The sequence below is a fragment of the Alosa pseudoharengus genome, unplaced genomic scaffold, assembly GCF_046254945.1.
Source record: "Alosa pseudoharengus isolate Yale_2024_CS ecotype anadromous, Long Island Sound unplaced genomic scaffold, YU_APseudo_1.1 YU_APseudo_1.1_scf_13, whole genome shotgun sequence".
NCBI classification, from domain to species: Eukaryota; Metazoa; Chordata; class Actinopteri; order Clupeiformes; family Clupeidae; genus Alosa; species Alosa pseudoharengus.
This window is the reverse complement of record NW_027468598.1, coordinates 3,701,105-3,716,336: the sequence shown is the minus strand read 5'-3', so window position 1 is coordinate 3,716,336 and position 15,232 is coordinate 3,701,105. Positions and strand designations below refer to the sequence as shown.

Here is a 15,232-nt window from a genome sequence, read left to right as displayed (position 1 = left end):
GTTTAGGCCTTCTGGTCCAGTGTTTTTCAACCTTTTTTGTGCCACGGCACACTTTTGACACTTAAAATGTCCCACGGCACACTAACATCCTGTGTGAAGAAAAAAATAAACATACCATAGCCTAAAATTTCAAATAATACACAGATATGGCCTTATTATGGCTTCTATGCAAGACCTGCTCAATAAAACAAGCGCCCTCTGTTTCATTTGTAGGTGACTATATCTAATTTAATTGTTGTTATGAACGGGATATGTGATGATTCTGTGAATACTGGATATGGGGCCCCCGTTGTACAATGCCTGCATACCACAAATAGTGCAATCATACAATCAATGAGAGCATGTGGTTATAAATTCTTTGATGCAACAGTTGCTTTTCTGGACCAGTGAGTGATATTTGGGTAATTTTCTGCGGCACACCTGATGATCTCTCACGGCACACTAGTGTGCCCCGGCACAGTGGTTGAAAAACACTGTTCTAGTCAAGTGTTTCTTTCGTGGAAGTCTGAGAATGCTTTTGGAATGTCAGGTCCAACCTGATCATGTGATTTGAACATGCAAAATGTGATAATTTAGTCTCTTTCTGCATGCCAAATTTAGGTAATTTATTTTCAATTTGTTGTGTACACATTGTTTTATTGAATTTGGTGTATTGTCATATACAGATATTGAGAGAGAGAGAGAGAGAGAGAATAGAGAGAAAGAGGAGATGATCCAAAAAGGGAAACTGAATAGTTGCAGCCACAATTCCCATGAATTACATTGTTGTATTTTATTCTGGGTTATACCTTGAGTCTACACATTAATTTTTGAGTCAAAATTACTTTTATCTTTTGTGTTCTTACTCCATAGAGAATGGGATTGAAAACAGGTGAAAGAATCAGAAAATATAATGATAAGACTACACGAAGAGTATATGGGATGTGGTTCATATCAAATCTACTTTGGTAAACTTCAAAGGAACAGCCAATAAAGAAGTTTGCAATTGCAACAAGGTGTGGAATGCAAGTATTCACTGCTTTAGCTTGCCCACTTTGTGTTAACTTTGAACAGATCATTAGAATCTTTATATAAGAATACAGTATGATTAATAGTGGTGGGACCACGGAAAAGAATGTAACTGTTGAACCATATATATTCACTTCTCTGATACCAGAACATGCTAATTTAACCATAGAATAGTTATCACAATAAACTTTTTCAATTATCCTTCCACACATCTTCAAATTTGCATTTATCATAATAGAAATTCCAGTTCTTATAAATGGCAACAGCCAAATCAAAGCAATCAGTTTCATGACTTTTGAGGAGGACATTATTTTTTCATAATGCAAAGGAAAACATATGGAAATATACCTGTCATAAGCCATAACCATCAAGTTCATGATCTCACAGCCCCCAAATGTCATAACAGAAAATGTCTGAATAAGACATGCACTTTTTGATATATGAAAATTGCCAGAAACAATGTTAACAAGTACAAAAGGTGTTAATCCAGAGCCCCCATATAAATTTATGCATGCTAAATTACAAATTAATATGTACAAAGGTTTATGTAAACTCCTCTCACTATATATTGTATATATCAAAACGGCATTAGAAACAATCATAATAGGATACAGTAAGGTCAACAGTCCAACAAATATGAATCGATGGCCATATATTCCCTTGTAAGCAATCAAAATGATTGATATGTTTGACATTGCTCACTACTTAAGGAAAACAGATAAAGGAATATAAGTAAAACACTTTTACCTTGAGATGCTTAGCATCCCCATGATTTTTCTTAACCAAAGAAGCTATGCAGCTATTCTTATATTATCTGAGCTTGTCAGGTTCCAAGGGAATATTTAAAAAAAAGTGGTATGTTACATTGCTTAGTAACTGTTCCGTGGTCTCCCCGCGGAAAGGGCAACCCAGTGTACAAAGGATATTGCTCGGTATTCCACCTTTGTTTATTTTTTCACAAAGGATAACCAGGGGGGTATTCCATCAACCTCGCTAAAGGCCAAACCTGGCTTATTTCGATAAGTCTCGCTAATTTTAGTGAGTTCCGTTCCATTAGTGAGGTTAACGTGAATCCCAGCTTGGTAACTATGGGAATTTATGCCACAGAACTAACCTGGTCCGTAGAAGGTTAACTTTCAACTTCAAAAATAGAAGTAGAAATGTTTTTTTTCCGACAGTGTCACCAATCATGGATTTACACATTCACTAGCTCCAAAGAATTTATGAAGATTATGCGACTTAAAATATCTTCACTTGATATGCGTGTGGTTCTAGAAATCTCGCTACTCTGTGTCATTTACATTCTGTGATGGTGTAACGCTTAGCGAGACAGCATGGGAAAGGATATTCTTGCGTGTTCACAGGTTCGCTTCCCATGCAAAGTATTTAGTCTACATAGCTTATCACCTTAAAAATGGCATTTTTAGTTATACTCTTTAATGAAAGACATGTCCTATTGATAAAGGGTCATGCACATTTGGTAGGCTGTTCAGTGACGGTAAACTATGCTTTGCCAGGGCTATATTATATCTGGTGCAAGCCAAAGGATAATTCTGTAGCCTGTAGGCCTGTAGGCAGCTAATAATTAAAACTGCTTCAAGTGTCGACAATTGAGACTGGCTTCGATGGACGAGGGCGTGCACGCTTTGCGACCTGCAAGCCAAAGCTGGAGGGGGACGCAGACACTAACGTCACCTCCGGCGCGGGAAGCTCAGATGTAAACAACAATGGCGGCGCCCAGTCCACAATAACGAGAGGGAGTTAAGTCATTTTCCGACGAATGACCGTCGCAGGAAGTTGCGTCATAACAAAGGGACGCCAGACCCTCTTGTAACAGCTGTACTCGGTGATACTGCAGACTCGTAAAAGTAGTTAGAAAATAAGGCAGAAAAACGACAAGTTTCCTCATGCTGCTTCCTTATGTTAGAATATGTAAAAATGTACAAACAATCAAGAGGATGCTTTCTTGTATGTGATTTCTGCAACAGTGATACTGCAAACGTGTTGATAGCCTATTGAGCCTATTTTTATGCTGTAGCCTAGTGTAAAGCATGTCACATTAGCCTAGCCTACAGAAAACTAATTGATGTGATATAATGATAACTTGTATGCCTACAATGGTTTATTAAACATCGTAGTCATTTATTTAGCCAGTCATCATGTTCATGTTAATGAATAGGAAGGACATCTAAACGATACCAACATTTAAATAAACCAACATTTCGCGCTGCCGTGAGTCCCTATGCGTGAGTCACGAGCTCCTCCCAGCTGACTGGCAGATCACGTGGACAGTCAGTCGCGATCGATTATTTAATAAATACATGTGAATTACGAATAATAATAAAAAGATTCTACCTAATGTGACTATTTTTTCCATGAACTGTAAAAGAAAACACGTTTTTTCCCACTGCATTCTCCATAAAGAGTAAAGTAAATTATGTACTTATTTCTGGAATTGACGTCACTTCCTGGACTCGTCTGAGGCTGGTCTAATGGGTCATTCGTCTCTATAAGACTTAACTCCTACTGACAATAACAGCGGTAGCGGCTAGCTCTGTGAAAACTCCAAAATACAGCGGGAAGGTGAGCTGGGAAGCTTTTCATACGCAATTCGAACTGCTTGCTAAATCACAGAACTGGTCGCAAGAGACTAAAGCGTTACAATTGGCGATGTGCCTTATGGATGAGGCTTTAGCATGCTTGCTGCTGTTAGACGTGGGTGACAGGGGGAGCTACGGCGCACTGGTGGGGGCTCTCCAGCGACGGTTCGGGAACTTTACAGGAGCGGGGCTCCTCCGCAATGAACTAAATAACAGATACAGAAGACAGGGCAATTAGCCAATGACATTGAGAGCCTTACCCGCAGAGCATATAGCAGCATGCCCCCGGCGGTACAAAGCGAGCTAGCCCGCGACCGGTTCATGCAAGCCCTCTCACCACCCGAACTGCGTGTGGAGGTGCAGCTGTCACACCCACAGTCCCTGCAGGAGGCGTTAGAGAGGGCGTCGGAGAGAGAGACGGCCCGCGCCTACATCACAATGCCCACACAGGAACACAACAGCCCCCAGGTTAGAGCAGCAGCAGAAGTTCCGCAAACACTAACATGGGCAGCGGAACTGACAGAGCTAGTGCGGGCAGCCTCCCTGGGTACTCAGCAGCGCCCGGACCGCACTATTAGACTGTGCTGGGGCTGTGGAAAACCCGGTCACCTGGTACGCTCATGCCCAAAAGCACCCAGGCACCAGGGAAACGACCCCGGGTCCGCATAGAGGGGGCAACGCGGACCACGAACCACAAGCCCCCACATACACCCTCAGGCGCGGCTGGCCCGAGGGCGGTTGCGGTAGTGGGCCGGACTTCAATTGGGGACTTCTGCCACATTCCAGTCACTGTGGAGGGAGTAACGTGTGTGGCGCTGGTTGACACCGGCTCTACAGTGACATTAGTGCGGTCCACCTGCGGACGGTGACGGGGGAATTGTCACCCATGAAAGGCAAAGGGACACTGACATTTGTGGTCGGCGGTAAAACAGTAGTTTAGTATTACTGAAAATCAAGATGGTTAATGTCAATAAGTAATCAGTAGTACTATATATTGTTACAGTATACCATGGTGAGAATAGGCAAGAGAGGGAGAGTTGAGAGAGAGAGGGGGGGGGGGTTGTACGGCGTGACACATGAAAAGTCCATGACCGCACTATGCTATAGCAGCATAACTAAGGCATGGTGAGGGGTAGTCGACACCAGCGCAGGTATGGTCAGTGACCCCCATCGCACGCGCGACTCAGCAAGGTGGTCCATTCCAAAACACCCTGAGGTGGGTGAATTTCCACGCACCATACCTAACTATGGGAGGCAGTAAAGAGGTATATTTTAAGTCTAGACTTAAAAATAGGGAGGGTGTCTGCTAGTCGAATTGAGGTAGGGAGATTATTCCAGAGGAGGGGTGCGTGATAGCTGAAAGCTCTGCCTCCTACTGTAGTTTTTGAGATTCTTGGAATTACAAGAAGGCCAGTATTCTGTGATCATAGCGGTCTGGGTGGGTTATATGGGACTAGGAGATCTTTAATATATTCTGGTGCCTGGCCATTAATGGCTTTGTATGTTAGAAGTAATATTTTGAAGTCAATGTGACTTCTAACAGGCAGCCAGTGTAGAGATGCCAGGATAGGGGAAATATGTTCATATTTTTTAGTTCTAGTGAGTGTGCAAGCAGCTGCATTTTGTATAAGCTGTAAGCTCTTTAGACAGGCGTTATTGCAGCCAGCGTATAGAGCATTGCAATAATCAATCCTTGAGGTGACAAAAGCATGGATTAATTTCTCAGCGTCTGGTAAGGATAAATCTTTGAAATGTTCCTTAAATGATAAAATGAAGCTTTGGTAATCTGTTTTATGTGATTACTTAGTGATAGGTCTTGGTCAATTGTAACTCCTAGATTTTTAACACATGTGGATGAGGATAGTCGAAGATCAGTAAATGTAGCCTGTGATGAGGATAGGATATCCTTCATCTTTTTAGGACCTAAAACCATGACTTCTGATTTATCGGAGTTCAAAAGCAGGAAATTATTTGTCATCCATGTCTTTATGTCTCGTATACATGTGTCAATTTTGGCTAACGGAGTCAATTCGTCAGGTTTTATGGAAAGGTATAGTTGTGTATCGTCTGCATAAGAATGAAATTTAATGCCATGTTTCCTAATTTCTGAGCCTAGAGGAAGCATATAGAGAGAGAATAACAGGGGCCCTAGTACTGAGCCTTGAGGCACCCCATATTTTACCATAGTCTGGGTAGACAGTTTATTGTGAACCTGTACAAATTGTCTGCGGTTAGAAAGGTATGATCTAAACCAAGCGAGTGCTGAGTCTTTAATGCCTATCGAATGTTCAAGCCTGTGAAGTAGTATGTTATGGTCTATGGTGTCAAAGGCAGCACTGAGGTCCAGGAGGACCAATATTGATATATGTCCATTATCGGCAGCGATGAGGAGGTCATTAAAAACTTTAACTAAGGCTGATTCAGTACTGTGGTGAGCTCTGAAACCAGACTGATATAATTCTTGGATTTTATTCATATGCAAGAAGGTACCAATTTGTTTCAACACTATTTTTTCTAGTATTTTTGACAAAAAAGGGAGATTAGATATAGGCCTATAGTTGACCAGGTTGTTAGGGTCAAGGGTAGGTTTTTTGAGGGATGGCTTAATGACAGATAACTTAAACGACTGTGGTACATGCCCTGATAGCAGTGAGTTATTTATAATCTGGAGCAAAGCATTATCCAAGAAAGGGAGAGCAGTCTTCAGAAGATAGGTAGGAATAGGATCTAGTAGACTAGTTGTAGATTTTGATTAAGAGATTGTGGAAGTGAGGTCTAATATGTCAATAGGTGTAAATGAATTCAACGTTGTTCGTCTCATCTGTGATTCAATGATGTTTTCGCTACCGTTCAGCAATGGAGTATGAATATTTGGTGAGACTGATTGGATATTAATCTTATCTCTAATTGTTTCAATTTTGTCATTGAAAAAGTTCATGAAGTCATTACTGTTTAGGCAAATAGGGATAGATTCGGTTACTTCGGTGTGGCTCTTCGTCAGGCGGGAGATTGTGGTAAAGAGAAATTTTGTATTGTTTTTGTTTTCTTCGATCAGCGAGGAATAGTAGGTTGACTTGGCTTCGTTGAGTGCTTTTTTGTAGGTGATAAGGCTATCTTTCCATGCTTGGCGAAAAACTTCCAATTTAGTGGTACGCCATTTTTGTTCAAGTTTATGCGCTGTTTGTTTGAGTGTTTTTGTCTGTGTGGTATACCATGGAGCACGCCTTACTTGTTTTCTCATTCTCTTTTTGAGTGGTGCTACTGAATCAAGGGTTGAGCATAATGAGTTCATCACATTATCAGTTAACAAGTCGACCTCGGCTGGATTAAGGAATGGGCCTTCTGATAGGCCTACCACAGGAGTCCGGAATGGGGCAAGCGTAAGCGAAATTTTTTCTAGAAAGTCTGCATTAGTTTTTTCAGATAAGCCGCGGCTGTAGTATTCAGCTAAATTAGGTACGGCATGTTGTAATGTCATTGTAAAAGTAATTAGATGGTGGTCAGTTAAGGTCGGGTGTTGTGGCAAGATTGTTAACTGCTCTATGTTTATGAATTCACATTTTGGCAGAACCCAACATGGTCAATTAGGGATTGAAATGCAATTGTGAGAATCGTTCACATTATCCATATGAATATTAAAATCACCCAATATAAGTATTTTTTTCTCTTTGGATAGTTAAAGTGGAAAGGAAATCAGAAAATTCCTCTAAGAATTCAGTGTAGGGGCCAGGGGGTCTGTACAATGTGACCACAGTTACAGGCTGATCAGTTTTCCAGTCTGGCAGTAAAAAATTGAGGACTAGAACTTCAAAAGATTTAGACCCCGTTTACACGAGCATGTGTATTTTTATAAACTAAGACATTTCCCTACGTTTGAGCCTTTCATTTAGACGCAAACGGAGAATTCGCCCCGTAAAACGGTTAGGGACCGTTCGTTATTTATAAACGGGATCACCGGAGGAATTTTGAGTGCTTCGATCAAAAGTTGCATGACCCTCCCCTGCCTGCAATATAATTTTCAACGACCCTTCAGCAGCATTTTCAAAAATGACATGACCCTCCCCGGCCAATCGTCGATGTCTTCCACCCACGCTCTTACGCGCTATGAGAACACATCAACATATGCTACCGTCCTAAAATCAACCTCTGCTTTCTGATCTTACACATCACACTTCACCAAGATGGTGGCCATTTCAGTAGATTTACTCCCTAACATTGTTGTGGAAACACAATAAGCATGGAAACTAAATGCACACTTCCTGCAACTGCATTAGCCTACTTGAAAAGTTACTCCTCTAGTAAGTATTCACATGAAATAAAACAATAAAGCATTGAGACCATTCAACAAAGCACACTGGGTAATAACAAATTCAACACATGAACTTGTTGCTATGGACTCGTCTCTAGGCTTCCTCAGTCATTGTAAAGCTGCCGAAGCTGAACATTATCCAAAACTCAATTTCTCAGACGAGCGTCAATTTGGGAGCTTATCATTTTAACGTTTCCCTGCTGTCTTGCCGTTTTAATATTTTCCCGTAGAATATCCCATATTACTGTAATACTCATAACATTAGTCCTGCATTCTGGCCTGTCTCTGTGTTGTCCTGTTGTTACCCCTTGCCCTTCCAGTGAAACAGATGTATTCAAATCATCGTTTTGCTTGCTTGAATGCGAACTCAGAGTGATGTTAACCTAGGCCTATTTAAGTTAACGACGTGGTTGTCGTGAGAGCAAGATTCATTAGCGCTTGCGGTGTTCGGCCGTAGGCTATGCCTATGCGCACCTGCCAGGCTACTCAGCTAGACAAAGAATTCCCCCTGTATATTCACTCCAAGTTGGCCTACCATAACTTACCAACTACACTGTAGACCATAAACTGGCTATTTATATGACCAAATGTATTTGTTCAACTTTATGAAGCAGAATTACGCACTGCTACTTGGAACGTAGGCCTAACACATTTTTGTTGGCAGGAGAGAGAATGACAGCGATTAACAAATTGCACTTGTTGCTGGTTACCAATAAATACTATATATTTTTTTGCAAACAACAAAAACAGAAAGGATGGAGACAGCAAAGCTAGAGATGGGCAGGAACAAGGTCAATTGGTAGAAATGCTTGTCAAAACGTTAGGAGCTGGATGTGTGGATGAATGAAGCACAAGTATGCTTTGTGTTAAGCATGCACACTGTTTAAAGTTAGGCTACATGGTAAACTACAAGTAAACCAAAGTTAAATTTAGCTTTTTTAGGGCTGGATAAAGTTGACCAAATGGATATAGGCTGTTAGGCGTGAATAAAGTAGGCTACTTTGTTGCTCCAACCCTTCCAACGTTAATGGGGACGAATGTTGACATTTTCCGTATTTTGCGTGAGAAACCCGGGAAATCTCCCTCATTTTCATTGTTCAATGTTGACAGAGCTATGGGACGAAAGAGAACGTTATATGGCGACAGAAATCAACAATCAAACAAGCCACTTTGATTTTTTGCTGTTTTCATTAATACAAAAGATGGGTGACCCTCCCTCCTAGACAAAAAAAAGTTAGGTGACCCTCCCCTCAACAAAGAATAAAAAGACATGACCCTCCCCTATTTTCCTCCGGTGACCCCGTTTATAAATAACGAACGGTCCCTAACGATGCATTGAACTATGTAAGTTCCAAATATGAATGTAATTCTGCGGCATAAAGCAGATGTATTTGTTTATTGTACAGAAAAATAAAAATGACATGTCAAGCAGTCAATTGACTACATTGCAGTCAAGAAGTAGGGCAAATTAATTTACGAAACCAAAACGTGGGTCATAGTTGTCTAAGCCTCTATAGCGTAGCCTGTTAAAAACGTCACAGAAGCCTACCCAAGGCTACAGATTAATTCTGAACAGTTATTTCTCTAATGGCTCAATTATCACACCACTGTTTTGATTTGCGTAGTGGCGTTAACCCAACACTGACAATAATGTAGACAGCAGATTTTGATTTTTGTTACCACCGTGTAGTCAGGCCTTAAGCCATACCCAAGTAGCCTAAATCGAGGTAAATCGAGCTTTTTCAGAAGGGGAGGCAGGCAGAGCGATGTACAGTGGCAGAGCGACGCACAGTGGCTGAAAGTGGTACTAAAGCTTCACGCAGCTTCACGCCTCGTAATGCGCGACTGAAGTGCCCATTTGAAAGCGATGCCCACTGTAGGTAAAGTTCTAGGGTGGTTGTCAAGTTGAACATTTCTTTTTGTGACTTTAACAAGCAATTTCATGCCAATTTGTGGCATTATTTAGCCTGGTCTTTACCATCCTACGTACTTCCGCTCAAAATTTGATTTCGGTCTTGCACGTAGTCTGGCCCAACCCACATCCTGCACCAGTGGGGTGTACTATGAATCTCGATTAGTGGTTTAGTGAAGTATGTTGCGCTCAAAGCCAGGCTATGCTGTGACACAAAAGTGGATCTGTTTTAGTGTCGCTATATCACCATGGCATCTTATGCTGTCAACCAAACCTGGTCGGGAGGAGGTTATGTGCTAAGTCAGTGGTCCCCAAACTACGGCCCGCCACCTCATTTTGGGTGGCCCCCCAAAACATGTCTGTGTATAGCATCTGGCTCGCACCGGAGTACGACATCGTCAAACTATAACCTCCGTAATTTCCCCCATTCATTCTCTATGGCGAGTCTTAACAGTACACGTGTAATACTCGTTTTGTCCACTGGTGGTTGTTTTGGCGCTGTTTCACGTTTACCATCGAAAACGGAATTAAATGTAGGCCTACCTGCAAACAATGTAAGAGGCCTATACTGACTGCATCAGTGTTCAAAGTATTCTAAAAGTTTATCAATGAATTGTTAATAACTAACTAACTTCTATATATAGCCTGACAGGCTAACATTACATAGACATAAAAAAAAAAACTAACTTAATGTATCAAAAGTGTGTTTCCCAATGAGATAACAACGTCCGTTGAGCGAAATCTGCACTCAGTTGTTGAAACGGGGATCCGTGAAATAACCACGGTATGAGTGTCATTAACTTGCATTGGAGCGAAAACCGTGTGAGTTTCACGGAAATTTCAGTGATTTCGTGGATCCACCACGGATTTTGAGTTAAGCGTCCGTGGCTATTTCACGGATTCCTGTGAGACCAGGTTGTTTAAATTGCAGTAGATGCATTAAATGTAATGGAATATTCAACTAAGGTAGACTGTTGTTTTTCACAGCACTACGCTATTTATGATTACTGATATACTCCGAGTCTCTGGCCCTCTCTTAGAGCCAGGCATAGTGACCTGGCCCTCGGAAGAAAAAGTTTGGGGACCACTGTGCTAAGTTATAGCTCAAATCGTGTAATCTACCGCACACTGACCAATCAATTGTCTTAAAAACGAAGTTAGCTCACGTGTAGGATTCTGTCATATATCTTACAGGTGGAGCTCCGCCTCTACTAACATTTTGGATCTCGAATGCACTTTAATAGTGCTGTGCGTGCAAATATCCCACTATGGACGTGCATACCATACCACAACTGATGACAATTGATTTATTTGATGTTAAAGGAGAAGTTCGGTGTGAAATTGACCTTAGCTGTACTGAAAGATGTTGCCGAGTACTCACATGTGTCCAATAGGCACCTTCGCTCACCCCCTAGCATTCCAAATTACGCCGTTTTTAGCCGAGTAGCTGTGGGGGCATAGCGTAGCCTATGCAACTAAATCGCTATTTTTACACCATTAAAAAGGTTCCAAGTAACTCCACACTGCATTGGTAGACTTCTGAGGGTCTTGGAACCCTTTTAATTGTGTAAAAATAGTGATTTAGCTGCATAGGCTACGCTATGCCCCCCACAGCTACTTGGCTAAAAACGGCGTAATTCGGAATGCTAGGGGGTGAGCGAAGGTGCCTATTGGACACATGTAAGTACTCGGCAACATCTTTCAGTACAGCTAAGGTCAATTTCACACCGAACTTCTCCTTTAAAGGTTAGACACAAAAAATGACCGCAGTGTAGACTAAGCTATCGCTCATGAATGCGGAAGTAATTGTTTTTAAATAGAGGCGGTCTTGTGCGTCTCCACGTTACACGATTGGCCAAAGTCATCCCAACACCGAGAACGCGCACAGATCTCAGCTGAAAGCCTAGTTTGACAAATATATCACATAACTGCAATCGTAGTATCACTTAACGTATACCCCTGAGTCAAGGCTTTGTCAAGCCTCGATATGTCTACATAGCCTAGATATGTCTAACGTGCTTCGTAGTATACCCCACAGACTGCACTAGACTGTGATCAGTGCAGTCAGATCTCACACAGCCCTGCTCTGATTGGACCAGAAGAACCGGGAGCTGTGGAATTTTGCAAAACAAATAACAGGCTCTAGGTCGAGGTAGAAGTGCAGGTTTTTTCCTAAAACCGGCTGATTTATGTTGTTCTGTCGGATCATAGTGAATATGATAAAAAAAAATCTTGCCAACTGCAGCTTTAATCTATCTCAATAATTTTACGTAGGAATCACATACTACAACATATATTCATACCAACACGATCAAATTCGTGACTACAGAGAAATCCTTAAATTCATTGACGTATTTTTTAAGCAAAAAACAATTGAAAACAACGAATGGTGTGGCTGTTGTTGTGTGCCCCCTTGTCGCCCTTATGGAAGACCAGGTTAGAGAGGCCGGGAAACTTGGATCACATGCTAAAAACACCGATTTATCAACAAAACCTTGTAGCCGTTGTCGTGGACGAGGCTCATGTCACGTACAAATGGTGAGTCTGCATAGCATACAATTTAGTGGTTAAAGGAAAATTCCGGTTTTTAGCACTTTAAGGCCCTTTTCTGGTTTGTTTTGGATGAACTAGAGTGGTGGACACCGAAATTTTGACGTTTGGTCCTGTCTTGACTTTTCAGACTCACCGAGTGGTTAGTGGTGTTCGTTGATGTTCCAAAACAAGTAGCGTAGCGAAATACAGTTTCTGTCGTGTTTTATTTGGCATTTTGTAAAATCCCATTGATTTCTGTTGGAAGACTCATTGCACGTTGATAGCTGCGCCACCGTCTATGCTTCAGGTTCAAATATTGAGCGCGGTTGTGAATAGTTCCACAATAGCAAATAAGACGGCTGGAAATCATACATTGCGCCGATATATTTGCTTTTAATAATCAACGAACACCACTAACCACTCGGTGAGTTGCACAATTTTGAAAACGAACGTTAAGGGTTGTTTTAGGACATGTTTGAGTAGCCTACTACAGTATGCCCATTGCCAGCCACCCTGAGAAGTCAAAGGCGATTCAAAACGAGTCAGAAAAGTCGAGACAGGACCAATCGTCAAAATGTCGGTGTTCATCCAAAACAAACCAGAAAAGGGCCTTAAAGTGCTAAAAACCGGAATTTTCCTTTAATGTGCATGCTGTCATGAACTCCAAGAAAAACCTGAACATTTTCAATGAAAATCTGTCAATCTCTGCCAAGAGACTAAAAGTGGGTCATGATTGGATCATTAATTCAGGCCAATGAACCTAAACAAACATCTAAAACAAAAACAAATGATTTACGGAACACAAATTCAAGCTTCTGACAGATTTTAAATCAGCACCCCTCAATACCCTTCATATTGTACTATGATTAAATTAACGCAATTTGCCTTCAGCACTTTAAAAAAATCAAATTTTCAGACATTCTGCCTATAGTGGGAAAGGCAAGGCCCACCTTTGAAAATACCTCTAGTGTGCATACTTTCCATGTCCCATACCAAAGCAGCAATCTTTTCCAAATGATCATAGCAATACAGCAAGATGAAGCGAATAACGAAAGCAAGTGTACAGTTTACAATATGTATTCAGTGCCCCATTCACTCATTTGCTGAAAGCAGAACATAATTGGAAACAATCAGGATTTTTAAAATCACTTTTTCTTTAGTACGATTCATGTATAATAACCATGCACTCTGAGCTCTTATATTTGTGGTTACTGTTTAGTGATTGTTTGAATTAAGACAACATATTTGTTCAAACTGACCTAATCTGATACCTTAATCATACTGTAGATGTTGATGTGTATCTCTTCAATAATAATAATAAAAATGTATGTGATAAGGACAGACTATATAAAATGTACCCTGATCATGTACTATGCTTGATAAAAAATAATCTGACATTTGATATTTTTGTCTTTATTGTTTCGTTTATCTTTTCTGTCTTGGCTCCATAAATCACTGGATTTAATATGGGAGAAAGTATTAAGAAATAGAGAGACAGTATGACTCTGACTGTGTATGGAACGTGAGTCAAGTCAAATCTACTCTGAAACAGTTCAAATGCACATCCAATAAAAAAGCTGGTTATTGATACAATGTGTGGCATGCATGTATTCATTAATTTAGTTCGCCCTTTTCTTGTCAGCTGAAGACATATGAAAATGATTCGTATATACGAATAAATGATGATAAAAAATGGCAGTAACACAGAATAAAATGTCACAATTGTACTATATATGTTGTTGCTTGTAGTGTCTGAACATGCCAGTTTCACAACAGAGTAGTTGTCACAATAAATCTTTTCAATTACATTCCCACATATTTGTAGACTTGCAGTGATTGAGAGGGTAATGGCAGCTCGACTAAATGGAATTAACCAAATTAAAATTATGCATATCATGACATTTAAAGGGGACATTAATTTCTCATAGGTTAGAGGGAAGCATATGGAAATGTATCGATCATAAGCCATCATCATTAAATTCATGATTTCACATCCTCCATAGGTATTAAAAGAAAATATTTGGACTAAACAGCCAATCCAGGATATCTGAAATGTTCCTGTGATAATATTTGCTACAACAAAAGGTGCTAGACTAGAACCACCATACAGGTTAATACAGGCTAAATTACAAATAAGTATATACATAGGTTTATGTAAAGATCTCTCCATACTTATTACATAAATTATTAAAAGGTTAGCAAATATAATGACAGGGTACAATAAAGTCAAAATAGCAGCAAAAATTAATCTTTGGTTATGTATTCTCTTGTATGCTTCTAATGTGAAAGTTACATTCAACATTGTTCAAATATCCAATGCAAGCGTACAATATAGACCTGTCAGAGAAATACAAAACTGGTTATTAACATATGTATTCATACTTTCACATTTTAAAGCATATTTTTACATTTTTTGTTTTCCTTTGAGAAATAATAAATACAAAGTTTTCATCTATAGTTATTTAAATTATGGTGTGAAATACCTGGTCTTATCGAATATCCAATTCAGAGATAAATCTACAAAACTCCTGCTCTATCCTAATTGATGATGTTGAATGATCATGTTCATATAGCCTTCATCATGCTGCTCTTCTCCCAAGAGAGAATGGGTCAGTGAGGTTGGTTTCTCATTTCACATTTGACTTTTTTATTGTTTATCTGGCAATTCTTACAGAACAGGGTTTGTTTTGTTATATTATTTGTATCACAGTCCGTAACATAGTGTTAGAGGCTGAGCTTTTTATACCTTCAGATCAGATGAATTAAATTTCAGGTTGCAGTGGTGAATTATCTTCGATATTTATTTTAATTTAGGCCTACAAAGCACTTAGCGATATAGTATTAGCCTACTAGCTACTGTATAGTCATACT

General features: G+C 40.2%; 2 protein-coding genes across 2 annotated transcripts; both read right to left on the bottom strand.

Moving 5' to 3' along the window:
- Positions 1-782: 782 nt before the first annotated feature.
- On the bottom strand, positions 783-1,703 carry LOC143122202 (olfactory receptor 4K17-like). Its single transcript, XM_076283059.1, has one exon. It carries the CDS (start codon positions 1,701-1,703, stop codon positions 783-785), a length of 921 nt encoding a protein of 306 aa, XP_076139174.1.
- A 2,014-nt stretch (positions 1,704-3,717) lies between these two features.
- LOC143122199 (olfactory receptor 1496-like) lies at positions 3,718-14,663 on the bottom strand. Its single transcript, XM_076283058.1, has 4 exons — positions 13,758-14,663; positions 4,225-4,464; positions 3,869-4,036; positions 3,718-3,813 (listed from the first exon to the last, which is right to left on the bottom strand). Exons 1-4 carry the CDS (start codon positions 14,661-14,663, stop codon positions 3,718-3,720), a joined length of 1,410 nt encoding a protein of 469 aa, XP_076139173.1.
- Between the last annotated feature and the right edge of the window lie 569 nt (positions 14,664-15,232).

What these genes read in the sequence shown, in the direction of transcription:
- LOC143122202 (XM_076283059.1), bottom strand. Translation starts at nt 1,703, where the DNA reads ATGTCAAACATATCAATCATTTTGATTGCTTACAAGGGAATATATGGC.
- LOC143122199 (XM_076283058.1), bottom strand. Translation starts at nt 14,663, where the DNA reads ATGTTGAATGTAACTTTCACATTAGAAGCATACAAGAGAATACATAAC. An exon ending in TAAAGACAAAAATATCAAAT is followed by an intron (nt 4,465 to 13,757) that starts GTCAGATTATTT and finishes CACCGTCCGCAG; the next exon opens with GTGGACCGCACTAATGTCAC. An exon ending in GGGTGCTTTTGGGCATGAGC is followed by an intron (nt 4,037 to 4,224) that starts GTACCAGGTGAC and finishes ATTGTGATGTAG; the next exon opens with GCGCGGGCCGTCTCTCTCTC.